Here is a 19,570-nt window from a genome sequence, read left to right on the forward strand (position 1 = left end):
AGTACACAGCTCACTCAACACATTAGAAGCAGTGTTCAACAGACTATTTTTATGTATTAATATGAGGCAGCTCCCCAGGCAGCTAGAGGCAAGCAAGTACACGTACACACACACACACACACACACACACACACACGAGAGTATGATGCATTTGCACTTTAGGTCTCAGAAAGGGGAATCCTTCAAATAGCAAAAGCAGAAAGAGTACCAAGGTCCAGGGCCAAGGAACTGCAGGCATCTGTGGTTAAGAGGAGTCTCTCCCACATACATTTCCTCAGCATCTTGGAATCAGTGATGGAAAGCATGAATTAAGCTGACTAAAATTAGTCACTGGCTTTTTAGCAGAAGCTCTGTCCATCAGAGACTGAAGGAGGCTATAGTGCAACACATTACAAGAGGTAGAAACTTTCACGATGGGTGCTTCTAGTTATATAGGCAGTTTGGTCCACCCTCCTCAGCTCATAGAACAAGTGAATGGTGTTTTAGACACCTCTGTATAAGAATTATTTTGCAGTTCGTCAAGGGCTTTTTGAATAACCAAAAATGTGTAAACCTCTTCATAGATGGTCAATGAGCAGGATTAGGCCTCTGAATCAATTCTATGTGGTGCCTGGTAGTCCTACGAATTAATGGCTCAAAAAAAATATTGCCCAATTTTACTTGTAAGGAATAGAAAAACGTTTTCAAGTTATAAAGCAGAAATAATCAACACATGCAATATTGCATCTCTTTCCAATTTGGTACACAAGATCCATGTAATGAACTTTAACAGGGAGAAATGTAAAGTATTGCACTTGGGCAAAAAAAATGAGAGGCACAAATACAAGATGGGTGACACCTGGCTTGAGAGCAGTACATGTGAAAAGGATCTAGGAGTCTTGGTTGACCACAAACTTGACATGAGCCAACAGTGTGACGCGGCAGCTAAAAAAGCCAATGCAATTCTGGGCTGCATCAATAGGAGTATAGCATCTAGATCAAGGGAAGTAATAGTGCCACTGTATTCTGCTCTGGTCAGACCTCACCTGGAGTACTGTGTCCAGTTCTGGGCACCACAGTTCAAGAAGGACACTGACAAACTGGAACGTGTCCAGAGGAGGGCAACCAAAATGGTCAAAGGCCTGGAAACGATGCCTTATGAGGAACGGCTAAGGGAGCTGGGCATGTTTAGCCTGGAGAAGAGGAGGTTAAGGGGTGATATGATAGCCATGTTCAAATATATAAAAGGATGTCATATAGAGGAGGGAGAAAGGTTGTTTTCTGCTGCTCCAGAGAAGCGGACACGGAGCAATGGATCCAAACTACAAGAAAGAAGATTCCACCTAAACATTAGGAAGAACTTCCTGACAGTAAGAGCTGTTCGACAGTGGAATTTGCTGCCAAGGAGTGTGGTGGAGTCTCCTTCTTTGGAGGTCTTTAAGCAGAGGCTTGACAACCATCTGTCAGGAGTGCTCTGAATGGTGTTTCCTGCTTGGCAGGGGGTTGGACTCGATGGCCCTTGTGGTCTATTCCAACTCTATGATTCTATGATTCTAATTAAAAATGCATGTGTTTGCATAGAATGGTACACTTGCTCTTTAAATGTGAGAAGCATTTTCTGTTTGCTAAAACTCACTTTATTGTGGAGACGGACTAATTCACAAGTGGCTCAATTTGTGTGGCAAGATACACACTCCCAACCCCTGAGCAACGATCCGGAGAAGATCTGTCCCCAAGAATTGCTCCTGAAAAAACAGAGCTGATCCAGCACTGCTCTACGTCACATGCAGGACTTTGTTGGGTTCTTTGGAAAAACTCAAAGTGCTCTTTGATCTGGCTGTTGTTGCGTGATGCAAATCTGGGGCCTCTTCAGTTGTTACCCCAATTGCTCCCACGCTGCTCTATGGCTTCCCGCATAGCTTCCCTCCCGAAAACAAGGACGAGGAACCCTTCTCAGTCCACTGTGTACAACATTCATGGGGCCACATGCCAGCAGTGGTCAGGGCCAGAGGGAAAGTGGGGAGAGCCAGAGTCCCTTTGTATAGCGGGCTACATTCCAACCATGCAAAAGCCAGCAGTTCCTATACAGTTGAACCTTGGAAGTCGAACGGAATCAGTTTCAGAAATCAGTTCGACTTCCAAAATGTTAGGAAACCAAAGCGCAGCTTCTGATTGGCTGCAGGAAGCCAATCAGAAGCCGCAGAAGCCCCGCCGGATATTCAGATTCCAAAAGAATGTTTGCAAACCAGAACACTCCAGTTTCTGGCGTTCAGGAGCCAAAACGTTTGAGTACCAAGGCATTCGGGATCTAAGGCACAACTGTACACACACACACACACACACACACACTCTTCAAGCAATGATTTTGGTTTTATACATATTTGTGCTTTTTGTAGCACTGCGATAGGAGTTGCATTATTCTCACTACACCCCCTTCAGTATTTTTTGTTAGTCGGCTCACAGAACCTGTAGCACAGATTTCATCTGGGGAAAACAAACATACATATCTTATCTTTGGACAAGCATTAGTCGCAGATAAGCATTTCAACTTATTTGGCTTTAACTAGGAAAGGTTTCAGTTTGAAATCTAGATGGCTTATTTCCACAACGGAACTTTTTAAACCTTATCTTCTGGCTTAGTGTGTGGAATTGAACTCTAAAGGCACACAAGTGGAAATAAGGTACTGGAAATCTATTTAGAGCTTCAGAGAGGCTGGAGGATATTTCCTCATTGGATTCTAAGAATGTAACACGAGTAAATTTTGTATTGCCATTTTCAGTTCTGTGCCGGCACACACACACCCCTTCGGCCCAACCACACCACTTCCCCAGGGAATGGAAAAGGTCTTCCCTCAGACAATTCCAACAGCTGAATCATAGACAGGACACAGCAAGGGACAGATGCAAATTGAACTGAGTGCAAGGGAAACAATGCTTGCCAATGGAAAATCCACTTTGATATCAAACTGTTGTGGCTCTTCAAACAAGTTCAGTACTAACATTCAAATGAAGTTGTCACATTAATAATGTGAATGAGAGCTCTACAATGAATCACTGGGAGAATAACATATCACTTGTGTTGTATTTAAGTGTCAAATTTGAATCAAAGTATAATGATCTCACATCGCGGCAGAGTACTGGGATTTAACTTATTACCATACCATAACTAAATTCATTTCACAATCGCTAGTTCATTTCCCCCACTTAATGGCGAACTTCTACTCAAGCAACAACTTCGGCCTGGCCTACAGATGAAGTGGTCAAGCGGGCTGTAACTCTGCAAACTACAGGTTTTAACAATCCTTGCCAAGTAAAGCTCCAGAATATCAGAAAAAAAGGGTATTCCATCCCACTCCACTCACTCTCTGCTGTGCTAACTTTCTACTTACAGGAAAATCACAAGTATATGATTTCTCAGATGCAGGCTGAAGAGACAGAGTGCACTCTGCAACCACATTCTGCTGCATGTGTAGACCAATACCAGGCCTCAGTGCAACTCACCAGATTCAGTTTTTAAGTGCCTTAAGTTTGTGAGGAAAGGTTTGTGCAGATGGGTTGAAATGCATTTTAAAACGCAGGAACTTACCACTGTGGGGTTGCCGCTGCTTATCAACTGGCTGACTTCATGAAAAATGCTCTTGCATTCAATTGATTTGTCTAAGGACCCTCGTTTCACTATTACCGCTACGGCTAACAATATCTGCTCCCGCACATACTTCTGGAGGCTGCAAATAAAATTTTCAAAAAATTAATATTCAGAATCAAGGCAACTGTTCCAAGACTTATAAAGTAAAATCCTTAGCTGTACTGCTCTTGGAGTAGAGCCGGGATAGGAACCTTTGGTCCTAGATGTTGCTGAACTACAACCCATCACCCTTGGCCTTTGAAAATGCTTGCTGGGGCTGATGGGAGTTGTAGTTCAGTAACATCTAGTGGAATAAAGGTCCCCCCCGCCCCCCCGGAACTGAATTGTTTGGTCTGCTGCTGCTTTGAGCCCGGTTCTCTTGTGCATTAATTTTTGCACGTTATCTGGAACGTTAGCTGCAATCTCTGAGAGATGTTTCTTTTAAGTTACTGCAAACTTCTTTAGCCCCTATGGTATAGAATTCCCCATGGTTAATATAAGTAGCACAGACAGCATCCATCTGACTGAATAGAATTCCAATGATGTTACAATCTCAAAGAACTGTTAGAGCTGGAAGGGAACCTGAGGATCATCTAGTTGTGGGTCGGATCCGGCCCAATTGCCTTCTCAATCTGGCCCACAGACGGTCCGGTAATCAGCGTGTTTTTACATGAGTAGAATGTGTGCTTTTATTTAAAATGCATCTCTGGGTTATTTGTGGGGCATAGGAATTCATTCATTTTTCTTCTTCAAAATATAGTTCCCCCCCCCCCCCAAGTCTGAGGGACAGTGGACCGGCTGTGCTCTGTTTTGGCAGCGTACTTCCTGTGGGGAATGTGCTGGCAAAGCAGAAAACCCTGCAGACAACAGAAGCGGTTTAACAGTCAGTTCCTCTTTCCAGGGAACTCTGGGAACTGTAGCTCTGTGAGGGAAATAGGGGTCTCCTAACAACTCTCAGGGGGACGCAGGTGGCGCTGTGGGTTAAAGCCTCAGCACCTAGGACTTGCCGATCGAAAGGTCGGCGGTTCGAATCCCTGCGGCGGGGTGCGCTCCTGTCGTTCGGTCCCAGCGCCTGCCAACCTAGCAGTTCGAAAGCACCCCCGGGTGCAAGTAGATAAATAGGGACCGCTTACTAGCGGGAAGGTAAACGGTGTTCCGTGTGCTGCCCTGGCTTGCCAGAGCAGCGATGTCACACTGGCCACGTGACCCGGAAGTGTCTGCGGACAGCACTGGCTCCCGGCCTATAGAGTGAGATGAGCGCACAACCCTAGAGTCTGGCAAGACTGGCCCGTACGGGCAGGGGTACCTTTACCTTTACCTTAACAACTCTCAGGAGGCTTAAAATACTACAGTTCCCAGGATTCCTTGGGGGAAGCTGCGACTGTTGAAAGTGGCATGCTAGTGTTTTATATGTATATGCAGATCGGGACTCAAGTCATTGTCTATCTAGTCAAATCTTGTCTATTCTGGTTGGGAGCAGCTCTCTACAGTTCTCTGGCAAGGAGTTTTCCCTGTCACCTGCTACCTGAAACCCACAGCTTTCTGCATGCAAACCACATGATCTTATCAATAAACTATGCTCCTCCCCATGAAAACAGAAGGCATTTTCTGATTGGCTAGGTTCCGTATTTCTGAACGGGAACACTTACAATATGTTTTTTAGAACTGGCACCCTTACAGAAGTTTTTTTTTTTTTAGCAGTACCATGCATTGTACTTACTTAGGTCTTTGTAAGACATATGTTAAAAGGAATGTTCGTAGGGACTCGATGCTACTTTTTTCCAACAGAATCCATTCTCGTACAACTGCTTCCATGATCGCCGTGGCAGCTTGAAAAAGGACATAGTCCACTTTACTCGTTTCTGCCGGAGAGATCCAAAATGGTAAGTTTGCAATCCACAGGAACTAACCTAGAAGGCACTGGTTACACAAACCCGCCACGATTAAACACAGTTAGCACAAACCAAGCACGTTAAAAGGGTTTCCCAATCAGAATTAAGTGGCAACTGGCAGGTCATAATGTTTTTTCATTTAAAGCAGGCTTCCCCAACCTGGTGCCCTCTAGATGCTCCCATCAGACACAGCCAGCACTGCATGGAGGTTAGAGAAGGGTGATTTAGAGCAGCCTTCCTCAACCTCAGCCCTCCAGATGTTTTGAGACTACAATTACCATCATCCCTGACCACTGGTCCTGCTAGCTAGGGATCATGGGAGTTGTAGGCCAAAAACATCTGGAGGGCCGAGGTTGAGGAAGCCTGATTTAGAGCATCATTTTTGGGTGCCCTTACTTTTTCAAGCCAGGTGGATGCTGACTAGAGACTAAAGGCAGGGTCTACTCTGTGTATGGCTTTGCTGGACACTACCCAGAGCCTTTTCTGTACTGGCACTATGTCTTTGAAATACCTTCCCCAGTGAAAACTGCTTGGTGCGAACATCACTGTAATTTAGGTGCCATGTAACTCAGTTTTTTGTTCAATTTGGCTCTTTTATGTTTGTAAGCTGCTCTTTTAATTAAACAGATTTTAAAAAAAAATAAATGTAATTTTTGCTTCATTTTGGTTTAATATCTGCCAATTACTGTAAGCTACTTTGAGCACCATTGGTGGAAAAAAGCAAGACAAACATTTGAAAACTCAAAACCATCAACACCAAAAGCAACTAATTCATAACAAAATGACACCACAGGGTGCCAGGGCAGTGACAATGATTTACAGAGAATTACATAAATAGGTGTCCTGCTTGTTACAGCTGGCAAAAGAGTGGACTTGCTGATCCCTAACTCAATTTCCCCAGGGCTGAGGAGCCCCACTGATATCTGGGGCAACTTACTCCTTGGTTAAGTGTGCAAAGGACTGCAGTGTGAAAACCCTAGGTCCAATCTGGCACGCAGACAACAGCATTTCTCAAACACACCAACACACAAAACACACAAGGAGGCAAGTGATGTAATGGCCAATGAATCTGCCTTAGTGATACACTTTGAATATTCAGCTGAATACACACATAAGGACTTACCTAAAATATGCTTGCAAACAGCAAATGGCGATTTTGATTTTCTAAATGATAAGAATATGTGTTCAGCATGCTGACGTTGTTCATTATTGACCATGGAAGGTGGTGCCTAAAGAGAAAATAGATAGTTTGCTTCAATATATTGGGGGGGGGGTGAAAACCCATGTTAAGAATAACCACAAGTCCCTATTTTCATGAGCAGAAAGATGACTACACTTAACTGAAGGCTGTTTTGGTGTGTTTTTCTTTTAAAATAATAATATAAAAGATTACTATGATGATCAGATTTCTTAAATATATATTTATAGCACTTTTTCACATTCATTATCCCAGGAAAGGCTACAAAACAACGAACATTAATCAGCATTCAAATATAATTACAAAAATTCCCTAAAACGGATTCACATCCATCCCAATGTGATTCAGATCCATCCCAAGCAATACAGTAGCAGCAGAACAACAACTCCCAGTAAAAGTCAATGCACTATTTCTTCAGTTCCTTCATTCTTGCCAAGAGCACAGCAAATAACTGCTCAGCTGAATAGCCGAGAGAACTTCAAATACTGGTAAAAGAATTTAGTATCAAATTCTTTTATCAAATGTGTTAAAAGGAGTCAGTAAGACTTCTGGGTTCCAGCTATAAGCTGCCATTTAGTATCCTTGCTACCTACAAACTGATTCTTGTTGACAATCAGCCATAATTAACTTCTCCTGCACTGAAGACATATTTGGTCCTCGACAGGGAGAACCTGAATATGGTAGTATCATATTTCCTAGAGCACGTTTGTTTGTTTTTTTTTTAAAAAAAAGGGGTGGGGAGAACAGCAATGTTGCAAACTGAAGATTCATTAGATCTGAACTTTCAAGAAGCCAACAACAAGGTCTTTAGCAGTCAAATACTGCCCTCTAGTGCAGTGGCTCTCAAACATTTCCCCCACAGACCACTTGAAAATTGTTGATGGTATTGAAGAACCACTTGATGGTTGTTTTCCTGTCCGCAGTTGCAACTGTAATGTGCTGTGTTGAATGCCATATCATTTTTAATTGTATTTGTATCGCTTCTTTTCTTCCTTTCTTGCATTTTATTGCAGTGCAATTTGAATTCTATAGAATTAAAATTTTACGTGTTCTTCACAGACACACTGCAGAGGGATAGCTCAGTCAGAGAGCATGAGACTCTTAATCTCAGGGTTGTGGGTTTGAGCCCCGCGTTGAGTTAAAGATTCCCACATTGCAAGGGGTTGGACTATATGATCCTTGTGGCGCCTTCCAACTCTATAATTCTATGTACATGTAACAGGTCACCTGACTGAGGCTCGCAGGGCACTGGTGGTCCACACATTCCAGGGTTTTGGAACTCCTGCTCTAGTGTAAAATCAGCATATGCCATGTGAAAACACACAACACAATGCAACTTCCCAACAAAGTCTGGTCAGCTCAAGGTTTTGATGTTCTACAGACCATTCTGATAACAATAATTATTTTTTATTAATAATAATTCCATTTCTTCACCCAAAGGACCACCGTTTGCTTACAGTGATTTAAAAACACCTTATTAAAAGAGTTTAAAACTCTGGCAAGAATTGCAGGGGATGAGGATCCTGAAATTAAATACAGTCGTACCTTGGAAGTTGAACAGAATCCGTTCCGGAAGTCCATTCGAAAACCAAAGCACGGCTTCTGATTGGCTGCAGGAGCTTCAGAAGCTGCGGAAGCTTGTGTAAGTGGACTCTGCTACAAGCATGCTATGCTATACTGCACAATATTGTATAGTATACAAATACAATGCCTTTAGAATCCTGTTGTACAAGTAGTAGACAAAACTTATTCAGAATCTGAAAAGCATGTCACTGTAAGCATTCATACACAACAAGTGTATGTATCTGAAGGTATATTATGGAATTTAAGGATTTATAGTGATCAAGTAGCTTTCCATCAGATGAATTTTCAACTAAGTGGACACCATTAACTTTCAAACTACCTTTTAACCTGCAAGACACAGTTGAATACACTATTTAATTCACACATGTCTATCCCTCGAAGACAGCCTATAACCACACTGATTGCTTGCAAACAAAATATTACTTGCTATTGTACTGTTATGAGTCACTGGCTACAGAGAAATAATTCTTTTACCCGAGTTCCAACTTGCTCGTGATTATAAAGAATATATATTTTTAGGAGTGGAGACTGAATGAGGAAATAAGAATGTGTTCATTGGCAAAAAAGCAGGCAAGTATATTTTTATTGGTGCAAAATATTACAAGTGCTCTGTAATTTTAGTAAAAAGACAGGTCAATGAGAAGATAGCCTATACACTCTGCAATAAGCAGAAAGGAGGATATTTGAAAGCAAACAACATATAGAAAATAACAGGCAAAGATGTCATAACAGGGCAAAGGAACAATAATATTAAAAAAAAAAAAAACAAGTCCACTTTGAACTTTGGAAAACTTTGCCTAGACTAGATCTCTACACAGCCAGGCTACAGCCCACAGTGACACACACTACTGTGATGTTGCAAGGATTCATGAGAAGGATTACAAACAACATACAAGTAAAGAATAGTGATAATGCAACCCAAAGAGCATCTTCTGCAACAGGGATGGGGAAGCCTGCATGCCTCCAGAGATTGCTTCTTGGCCGTTTGGCTAACTCAAGTGTAGTATCTTATAATGGCAATGGTGCCCACCTGAGAGATGGCAGAACTGAGTTCCAGCTAAAAAAAAGTCCTGACTACTCCCATAAAGCCAAGCCAGCATGGTCAATGGTCAACCCCTAGCACAGTTATTCATTCATTCATTTATTTATTTATGGCTATTAGCCCACAGTTATTATATGGGGCTCAGATTTGGACAAGAGCTCACCTTGGATCTACAGAAGCTGTTCAGCCTAAGTTTCTAAGGCATTTTTTTTCTGTTCCATCCTGTGCTCCAAATGCTTCATTGCACTTGGAGCCTAATCTCCCCTCCGTTGAATTACATATTTGGTGTAGGACATTTAATTATTTGCTTTGGCTAAATTTAAACCCCACCAGTCTACTATCCTTAGTACCACAAGATTGTCATAAGAATGTTTGGACCAAAATTGTGAACCAAAAGCTTTACTTTTCCGGTTTATCACCACGACAGTTATTAACACTGGGCTTTAGTAAATAACCACATGCAGGAACCATCCTAAGGAATCTATGCGGCTCCAGATCAGCAACAGTCCCAGACAAGAGAAGCCAACTGAATTTTTTGCAGCACCTTTCTGCAGCAGGCCACTAAACATACACTCACATATTAAGTTTCCAAGGAATCTTGAAGAGCAGCCCCAGGCATAATGCAATGCAGTAGTCTTATCTCTGGTGGACACGAGAGAATGCATCACTTTGGCAATGCTCTCTGGGTCCAGGAGGGGTCATAACTGGTGTGCATCACTTCTTCACTTCATCACCAAATAGAACTTCATCACTTCTATTTGGGATAAGAGGTTTTCAACAGATAGAAAGACTGGACCACAAATTACAAGGACTGAAGCGGCACACCATCCCTGTTCTGTAAACACAGGTGTGAACTTGCTCGACTCCGGTGTGCTTCCTCTCCATACCCCTCTATGCACATGTTAAATGGTTCGGATGAAGCTGTAAGTTATTCAGTTCTTGTGCATCAGGAATGAGAGGCCTGTGATGCTGCAGGTTTTTGTTGGCTGGGGCTGACGGGAGTTTCAGTCCCACAACATCTGGAAGGTCACAGGTTCCCCACTCTTCGAGAGCTTATTTGGCAAGTGAGGATTTTTAGTAGTGTTCCTAATCGTAAGCTGAAATTTAACGCTGAACTTAACGTAAATGAACTAAGTCATACTCGAGCTAAAATCAATGGGTTTGACTAATATTAGTCCACTGATATCAGCTGGTCTACTCTAAGCATGACTTATGAGTCAAAGAATCAGAATTGTAGAGTGGGGAGGGACCACAAGAACCATCTAGTGAACCCCCTGAAATGCAGGAATCTTTTGTCCAATGTGGGGCTCGGACCATAACCCTGAGATTAAGTGTCTCATGCTCTACTGACTGAGCCATGAGCCATGACTTAGCTGGATACAACTTATAACAGCCAATACACAAGAACAAATATATCCACTTAACAACAAAGATATCAACAAGGACCTGAGTCACATGCAAGGCAGAAGGAAAGGAGAAGCCAGAGAAGACAACAATTAAATCCAACACGTGATAAAAGTCTATGTCAATTCTGTGTTAAAACTTCATCCATTACCCTCTAGTCAAGCCAGCTGAGTTAAAGTGTGTCTCTCTATGCAAAATATCGCGTTACTGCATAAAAATAAGAGGCATGTCTAAACGTGATCACTTTGATGTAACTTGGTTTCCATCCATTAGTTATATAAACGGGTACAGAGATGCTTATCATACATGCAACTTTATGGTGGATGTTTTTCCTTGAAGTAGCTGTGTTAAGTAATACCTAAGTAATTTGATGCTGTACTCATGCTCTCCATGAACAAAAGTTGTTTTGGTTCTTATGTTTTTCTTTATATTTTTAGAAATTGATAAAAATATATATTTAAAATGTTACTGGGTAAAATACACCCTTTCGGTCAAGCATCACAAATGTAAAAAAGGTCTACTTTGATGGCAAATTATGGAAAGTTTGGGCACCGAGGCAAGAATCTAAAGAGTAAGAGGCTCAGACAAGAGGTTTGTACTACCCCAAATGAATATTTTCATCAGACAGATCACACATACACAAAGCACATGCATACCATACCCAAGTAACTGTCCTCAGTTTGGAGGCTGCTGCACAATAAAAATAAGCTGAAAGAATTTCATGGTTCTTTTGACCCTGGCCTTAATCTTCAAGTAAATTATTTTGTTTGGTATTCTTGCATATGTACAGGAGAGATAGACAAATCTATCAGCCTCCCTCCCACTTGTCTGTAAGCACTGCAAGGGGCATGTATAATACACAAGGAAATGCCCTGATTGTGTGCCTAATTTGTATACAAGCTCCATTTGGTGGCAAACCAGTGTTTAATCAACTATAATAACTATACAATATGCCAATTATAAAATGAAAAACTAGTTTCAATCAATCTTGCTTTCCCCCTTTGCCAGCACCATAAAGCCAATGTTGAGGTTTTATTCCTGACGTTTAACATTTGTTTTGAATTCAACTGATCCACCTGGGATCATAATAAAAATACATGATAAGTATTAAACTTTTGGAAAGACAGTACAAGCATGTTTTATTTTACCACAGGAAAGTGTAATACATCCACTGAAAGTTTTTTTAAAACCCTGCAATTTTGTCAGGACAAGTTATGTGTTGTTTACTGTTGTAACAATTGTTTTCTCAAAATTTATCTTCTATACCGTGAAAATAAAAAATGTTATTTTAAAAAATTGAAACGGGGAAACACAAAGGGAAGGAGAGGCAAATGGAGACATGCTAAACAAGGAAGCAGAATGCAGTCGCTTCAGTCAGGTGCATTTAAGTTTAGCTGCAGACTATAGTAGCTAGCATGAGAACTAGGGAGTTGTGCCAAGCCAAAGAGATTTGAAGAGAAGAGAGAAGGCTTCCGGAACAGCGCGCTCAGCGTCGGGTCGGAGTTTGAGCTCTGAGCTGCTCATGACAGACTCGGCACCTGGAGAGGCAAAGCAGGAGCAACAGGAGGCGTAAGTTGCCCCTACTCTGGTGGATTTCCCGGGAGCAGAGGCTCAGCGGCGCAAAAAATGGTTTCCCCACACTAGAATTGGACTTAAAGACACTTTAAAAAGAAGAAATTTAGGGGAGAACCTCGGCGCAAAGGAGCGAGACCGCCTTCGCCTCCAGACCCCATGAGCTAGCGCTGGACTCTCCAGTAAGATATTGGCACAAATTCAAGGAGAACAAGGCCATGGAGGTCTTTAAAGGCAAGGGCAGGCTTGTGTTGGATCTGGGAGAAAACAGGAAGCCAGCACTGTAAGTTAAAGATCCTGTCTAAACATGTCAGCGGCAAATGATAGCCAGATAACAATAATGCCTGTTAAAGGAATATTTCAGATAGCCAGTGTTTCTGCATGTGAGCAAATTTGATTTTAGTGTGTAAATTGGCATCCAAGGCTCCACTTTAAAGACATGTACCCAAGAAAGAATGTTGTAGCTGAGGACAGCAGACCTTTCTCAAAGGCTTACTCATGCTTGCTTTTATTTTGCATGATGATTACATACAAAACCACTGTGTACTGTCCCTACTCTTGTCAGGTACTTCCAACACCTTCAAATATCCAGCAAGTATCATTTCATATCGGAAGCAGGGTTCTGCCTATAATGAATGGCTGGGCTAGGTTTTGAATTTTTTGTTTCTAACAGCCAGCTGCAAAGCCCAGTCCCACCATGATAACAGCAACAAATTATAAAGACTGGTTCAAAACTGCAATGGGTTTCCTCCTTCATTAGCCTCTACGTATCTATGTTAAATGATCTGACCAATGATGGTATCATGGTACCTAATGGCATGATATGAACCTTATTTACTGAAAGTTCAAATAGTGAATTAAGGTGTCTATTCAAAAGGGGTGTGCATGTGTAGCAGATGTGAGAAATCTTCTATATTCCAGGTACAAAATACTACCTGTCGTCCAACTGTTGCTAACACTATACTGTGATTCTAAGACTGCGATCCTTTGTAAATTTACCTGGGAATATGATCCACAGAACTCAGTGGTGTCTGCTTCTGCGTAAACATGTGTAGGTTCAACTTTGAGAAACATAATAAGCATTTGTTTAACAAAGGCTCTTCTTCAGCCAGATGAAATTTAGATTTCATAGAAATGCAAATCACCTTATACAGAACTTTTACCATTCTGCTTATATAAACCTCATCAAAGAGAAAAGGTACAAGCTCCACCCTATACTCTCCCAGCCTTATTTTTAAGCTGAAATCTCTTGCATCAATCAATTAGCATAGATAACTGAACAAGAAATCTCCTGTCTACAGAGTGTCTGGCTTCCTCTGTCTTCACACCTTTTCAATTTGAGCTGATTGTCATAGACAACGATAAAACTTAAAAGCCTTCATTCACCATAGCAGGGAGGGCGTAATAACTTGGCAAAAAAATCTGCCCAAGCAAATACTGGGAAACTTTAGTAGTTAAACTGTCAGGTCTTTAAGAGACAGACATGTTTCGTTAAAAAACTCAAATTCATGAAAGTGCTACAGCAACATTAGGGATCCTCCAGACTGCCAAGAAATCCCATTTGGCCTTCTAAAGTGGTTTGGCCCAAACTACACACATCTTTCCATCACTTGGCATCATATAAGGTTAGGCACGGGACATGTAAACCAGCAGAAACAACTAGAAATGGAAACTCCTTTTCAGCCACCCTTCACCCATTATTCCATTGAGATGCCCAATATACTTAGGCATTATGTAGGTATCTTATTATTAAAAACGATTTGCTCCTTTAAAACAGGGGTGGCTAACTTGTGGCCCTCCAGATGTTGCTCTATTATTACAACTCCCATCAGCCCCAATTAGCATCCAATGATCAGGAATGATGAGAGTCGTAGCCGAATTGCAGGTAAGAGGGTCTACAAGTTAAGCTTCCTTGGATTAAAAGAAGCTTTCAGATGATTTTGCAGCCCACTTTTACTGTTGTGTTCTGAATGCTTTGTTTCTGAATGTTTCTGAATATTGAAAGAGATGGAGATTTAGCAAAACTCTAAAAAAAACAACCTCTGGTGTGCGATTTTCACAACCTCAAGGAACTACTGGCAAAGGTTGAAATTTTAAAGCCATTTATTCCCCAGGTTGGGCAATATGCCCCCTAAGAATTGTGTCCACAGAAAAATCAGGAATGGGCCTCAGGCTATCGTGCCCCTCCCATCTCTTTCAACTCTACCACAGCAGGAAAAAGCAAACAACTGAACTGGAAAATCCCATGTGCTCTCACTAGTCCTGTGAGATTCAGCTCCTTCCCATATTTGACCACATAAAATGTCTATGTGGGGAAGAAGGGGTTAATTGCAAGTAAATCCCACCATTATTGGTTAGCTTTGCTTCCAAACTGACTTGCTAATAACTGAGGTGTAAGACACATATCTAAGCCTTAACAACAAATACTTTTACAGAAGCAATTATGGAATTGTTTTGATACATGTAAAATAGTCATTTCAATCATATAAAATTAATAATAATAATAATAATAATAATAATAATAATAATAATATTTATACCTAGCCACTCTGGGCGGCTTCCAACGAAATATTAAGGTAAAGGTAAAGGTACCCCTGCCCGTACGGGCCAGTCTTGACAGACTCTAGGGTTGTGCGCTCATCTCACTCTATAGGCCGGGAGCCAGCGCTGTCCAGAGACACTTCCGGGTCACGTGGCCAGCGTGACAAAGCTGCATCTGGCGAGCCAGAGCCGCACACGGAAACGCCGTTTACCTTCCCGCCAGTAAGCGGTCCCTATTTATCTACTTGCACCCAAGGGTGCTTTCGAACTGCTAGGTTGGCAGGCGCTGGGACCGAGCGACGGGAGCGCACCCCGCCGCGGGGATTCGAACCGCTGACCTTTCGATCGGCAAGTCCAAGGCGCTGAGGCTTTAACCCACAGCGCCACCCGCGTCCCTAACGAAATATTAAAAATACAATAAATCATTCAGACTTTCTGGAAAAATATTAGCATAAAAAGAAAGATAGAAAGAAAGAAAGAACAACAAACACTTTTAAAATCACAGAATTGTAGTGTTTACAGGACTCTAAGGGTCACCTGGTCCAACCCCCCTGAAATGCAAAACTGTACTTTGTTGTTTCATTAAAAACCCGTTCCCTTGTTAACATATGTAGAAATGAAGCATAAAGAAGAATAGACCCATATGCACAACTTTCCTTTTGTTAGCTATGGAGAAGGTACCACAAAATCAGGGAAATTTGCTCATCAAGAGCAAGCAATGGGAAACTCGTGAACTTCTGAACTGCAATCAAGGGATGCACTTTGGCATCAAAGAAAGTTGCTATTAACTCAAATAAAAGCACAGAAGGCATGGGAAGAATGCCAAGGTATATATTAAAAACACTCCTTTTCTAATGTTTTGCTACCAAAGTTTTGTAAATTATTTTAGCCTTCCAGTCTGTAACGTTCTAGTCTGAATTAGAAAACTAGGCATAGCTATCATAGAAGTAACCTCCCACATACACATCCCACAATCATGAAGACTGTTTGCTTTAAAAATAGTACTTTCCTATCAGGCAAGGCTTTTGTCTGTACAACTTTGTTGTGATCTGCATTTGTAAGAGATTGGGAGCATGTGCATAAACAGAGCACACCTGGTGTGTTCTGCTGATATGAATAGCTGCACACAATGAAAATTTCTGTCAATAATACCATTAATGGGCTTTTGTGTCTTGCCTCCTCTTGAAATACTCTGGGCTTGTTGGGTCACACTCTTAATGGCACTGGCAAAGGGGTACAAATGAATTCATAGCTCACTTTATACTCATTCACCCAACACAGAATCTACAGTCCTCTGCAAATATCTCTGAGTCTCAATTACAGTATTAAGCAGATTTCTTCCACAGCTCCTCAGAAGGATTCAAAGTGTAGCTTATTTAGTGCAAAAGTTCCTCTATTTTCCTGCTTTGTTCAAAACACTCAAATCTGATGTTCTATTTCAGTTTAGAGTTTGGGAAGTCTTTACAATATCATAATGCCTTTAATATCTGTGCACATTTTCAGTAAAACATGAACCAATACAGTGTATTGTTCAAATGCATGTCTTGCACAGAGAAATAAATGTGTGCTTAGTAGTGAAATATATAGAGTGCATTCCCATATAAACAGGCATAAATCACTCCTAAACCAAAGTCTGTGCTAAATAATTTATCCTGTGTACTATTAACTCTTGGCAAAAGATAATAACCCAGACTTTTCACTCAGATTTCCTTATCTATAGTAAATCCCAGGAAAGGTATCCACAGATTTTAAACCTGCAGAGTAGAAACAGCTTAGCCATAAAGACTGTTCTCTACAACAAGAAAGTACACAAACTACGGACCTTTTAAGCGAAAGATATGCACCAAGAGAATTGTGTTTACATTTGAGACATGCCTGAATTGGAAGTGAAACCCTGTTTGCCTCTAGTGCTTCATTGTTTCCAACTATACAGAAGTCCCCTCCCCTCCACAAGCCTCTTGCTCTCATCCAATAATTGCTAACCCACCCGTTAAAAAAATGGGTACTGACAGATATTTAAATAGTTCAAGGGAAAAAATTACCATCAGCAAGTCTACGACAAATGAAGCTGAAATATTAACAATAAAGCAATCCAATACTTCCTTCAAGCACAGATTTTCTACATATCACCACATATTCACCAGTGCAGTGGGTAAAGCCAGAGATACCTGGGTTGAAATTTCCTCTTGTACATCAAGCTTGCTAGGTGATCTTATTATTTGCTTTAAAACATTTCATAAAATTTATATGCTGCTTGTTTGCAAACTGCTTTGAGGTTTTTTAACAAAAACAATAAAACAATCAGTAAAAACCATAAAACTCTTTAAATCATTCAAAATATAAAGTCAACTATAAACTAAAATCAGATTAACGCATACATCCACATTCTACACCCTAGATCCAATGGGAGCCTAATCTACCTCAAAGGGTGGTAATGAGGAGCAGGAAAGATAACCACAGACATACCAGTCTGTTTAAAGAAAGAACAGGAGGCAAAACACACACATACTAGGTAAGGTTTTCATCCATGCTATGCATTAATGTATAATTGTTAAGCAATTGCTCAATATCTACTGCTTGCAGGGTAGTACGGCAGATTGTGTGATGCTTGTGTGGTAAACTTATGCTTACATAAAAACTGCTCATGTAGAAGACTATGAGAAAATATTAATTACCAATTCAGAGCATTAGTTTCCCAATTGTATAGTGGAATACCAATGACTCACCTTCTTGTATTTTGGGAGAATAAGCAATAACTTTTTGACATTTTGGCAATATTATTATGGTACAGTTTTTTGGTTGGAGTTTTAGCTGACGGATTTATCTATTTCTCTAGTATTTTACTGCTTTGCCAATAACCATAGAAAAGTTACTGGCCTGCAAAACAAATTTTAGCAGCCTGCTATAAGGCCTGCATTTTCATGGCTGCTCATGAGGACAAGACTCATCCTTAAAGGCCTACATGGAAACCTATTGAAAGGCTTGGTTGTTGTTTTTAAAAAAGATGTCTATAAAGCAGACGGGCACAGAAATGATGGAGATGTTAAAGCACAGGTTGTGTGTACCATTTGCACAGGACCCCATACCTCCTGTGCCTTCCTCCTGTATTTAAACATCAACTTTAAGAAAATTCTTACAAAGTAGTTTCTCTCCCCCTCCCCTCAAAGTTTGCCTAAGATTTCATCTAAACAAATAAATTAACATACACCAACGTGTGTCATGGGTATATTTTAAGGATTTAGCTATGCTCCTGGAAGGAGAGAACCGGCACTTTTCTGCTAGCCCTTTGCATTTCTAAGCAGCTCTGGCATCTTCAGAGTCAGGCACAGAAACCAAGTGGGCTATTCAGTCAACTCACATGCATCTATGGCATTCCTGGGCACCTATGGCTACCAGGAAACCTATGAAATACAAGGCTGGTTGCAAGTGTTTCGGGGGTGTGTGCAGAAGATGCAACAAGTTACACTGCAAAGCACTTTCCACAAACACACACAAAATGTTAAAAAAATTAATGGTCACAATCCCACAAAGCCCAAACCACCAAAATTCTACAGGAGTAAACAAGTGTACTTGGGTGGAGGTGGGGGCATTGATGGCTTCAATGCTAACAACAGACTGACAAAGTGACTCTTACTGCCTTGTTTCACACAAAGCTTTTAAACACTGATTGAAGGAACAGTTTTCTCTTTGCACAGGCAATACTAATAGGTGGAAAGGTTTTGCTACTCAAGCCCAGATTTTGCAGGTGCCTTGACTGTTGAGAACAAGCAAATGGAACAAGCATCTTAAGATTTATGTAACCCAGACACATGAAGGTTGGCTTGCAGGGACAGAGGCGGCGGGGGGGGGGGATGGGAGCATCCAAAAAAAGGGAAGGAAAATATCATTTTATACTGATTGTAGCAGATGCGCAGCAAGAAAAAATGTTTCTAAAATGAAGAAAGGAGCAGAGCAAAGAGTGGTGGAGCAGTCGATATCAAGGATCTGAGCACGTGGGTACAGGAGTGAAATGGAGAGGATTTGGGAAGCAGAGGCTATGATGGTGCAGAAAGGAGCAGGAGCCCGAAGCAATGATAAAGGCGAAAGGGTTGTGGAGGGAGAAGGGGCCCCAAAGCAGAAAGGTACTAGCAGCCCCATCCTACGCCCGTTTGCTGGGGAGCAAGTCCTCCCTCGCGGAGGGGGGTCGACGGGACTTGCTCCCACAGCCAGCGCGCACGGGGTTGCAGCTTCGGAGGGAAAAAGAGGGCAGAGGCGAGATTTCCGCGGCACCGCGCGGAAGGAGGCGCAGCCCCGCGGAGTCCCTCTCCGAGGAAGGAGCCTGCAAGGGAGCCCAGGGAAGAAGAAGAAGGGGCACTCGCGGCGTCTCCCCCGCCCAGAAGGATCAACTGGGGGGCGGAGGGGCCGCCCCGCTCCCCGCCGCGCCCTCGGCCGCCCAGCCTGCCCGCTCCGCCCGCCGCCGCCGCGCCGCCCTCACCATCAGCACTTTGGCCGCGTTCTCCAGCTGGGCGATCACCTCGGGGGCTCCCCCCGCCGCCGCGGCCGCCGCCATCATGGTCTCTCTTCAATGACGCGCCATGCACTGCATTCTGGGACGAGGCGGCCGCCCAGCCAATCCCCGGCGCGGGCGCGGAAGGAGAGAGGGGAGGGAGGGGCGAGCGGGCAGCGCCGGGAGAGCCTCGCGGAGCGGAGCCTCAGTCGGGTGGCGCTGCCCGCCCCGGCCGGGAGGGTCGCGG

At 42.3% G+C, this 19,570-nt stretch overlaps 1 protein-coding gene across 1 annotated transcript in view; it reads right to left on the bottom strand.

Annotated features, from left to right (window-relative positions):
* Positions 1-19,424, bottom strand: part of XPO4 (exportin 4) — a 67,346-nt gene extending 47,922 nt beyond the window's left edge. The window contains exons 1-4 of the mRNA XM_028726298.2: positions 19,312-19,424; positions 6,620-6,725; positions 5,325-5,466; positions 3,566-3,704 (exon numbers count right to left, since the gene is read on the bottom strand). Of these exons, the coding sequence (XP_028582131.2) occupies positions 3,566-3,704; positions 5,325-5,466; positions 6,620-6,725; positions 19,312-19,389 (465 nt within the window). The 5' untranslated portion in view covers positions 19,390-19,424. The remainder of the gene's footprint in view (positions 1-3,565; positions 3,705-5,324; positions 5,467-6,619; positions 6,726-19,311) is intronic.
* Positions 19,425-19,570: the final 146 nt, after the last annotated feature.

Source organism: Podarcis muralis, chromosome 4, assembly GCF_964188315.1.
Source record: "Podarcis muralis chromosome 4, rPodMur119.hap1.1, whole genome shotgun sequence".
Lineage (NCBI taxonomy): Eukaryota > Metazoa > Chordata > Lepidosauria > Squamata > Lacertidae > Podarcis > Podarcis muralis.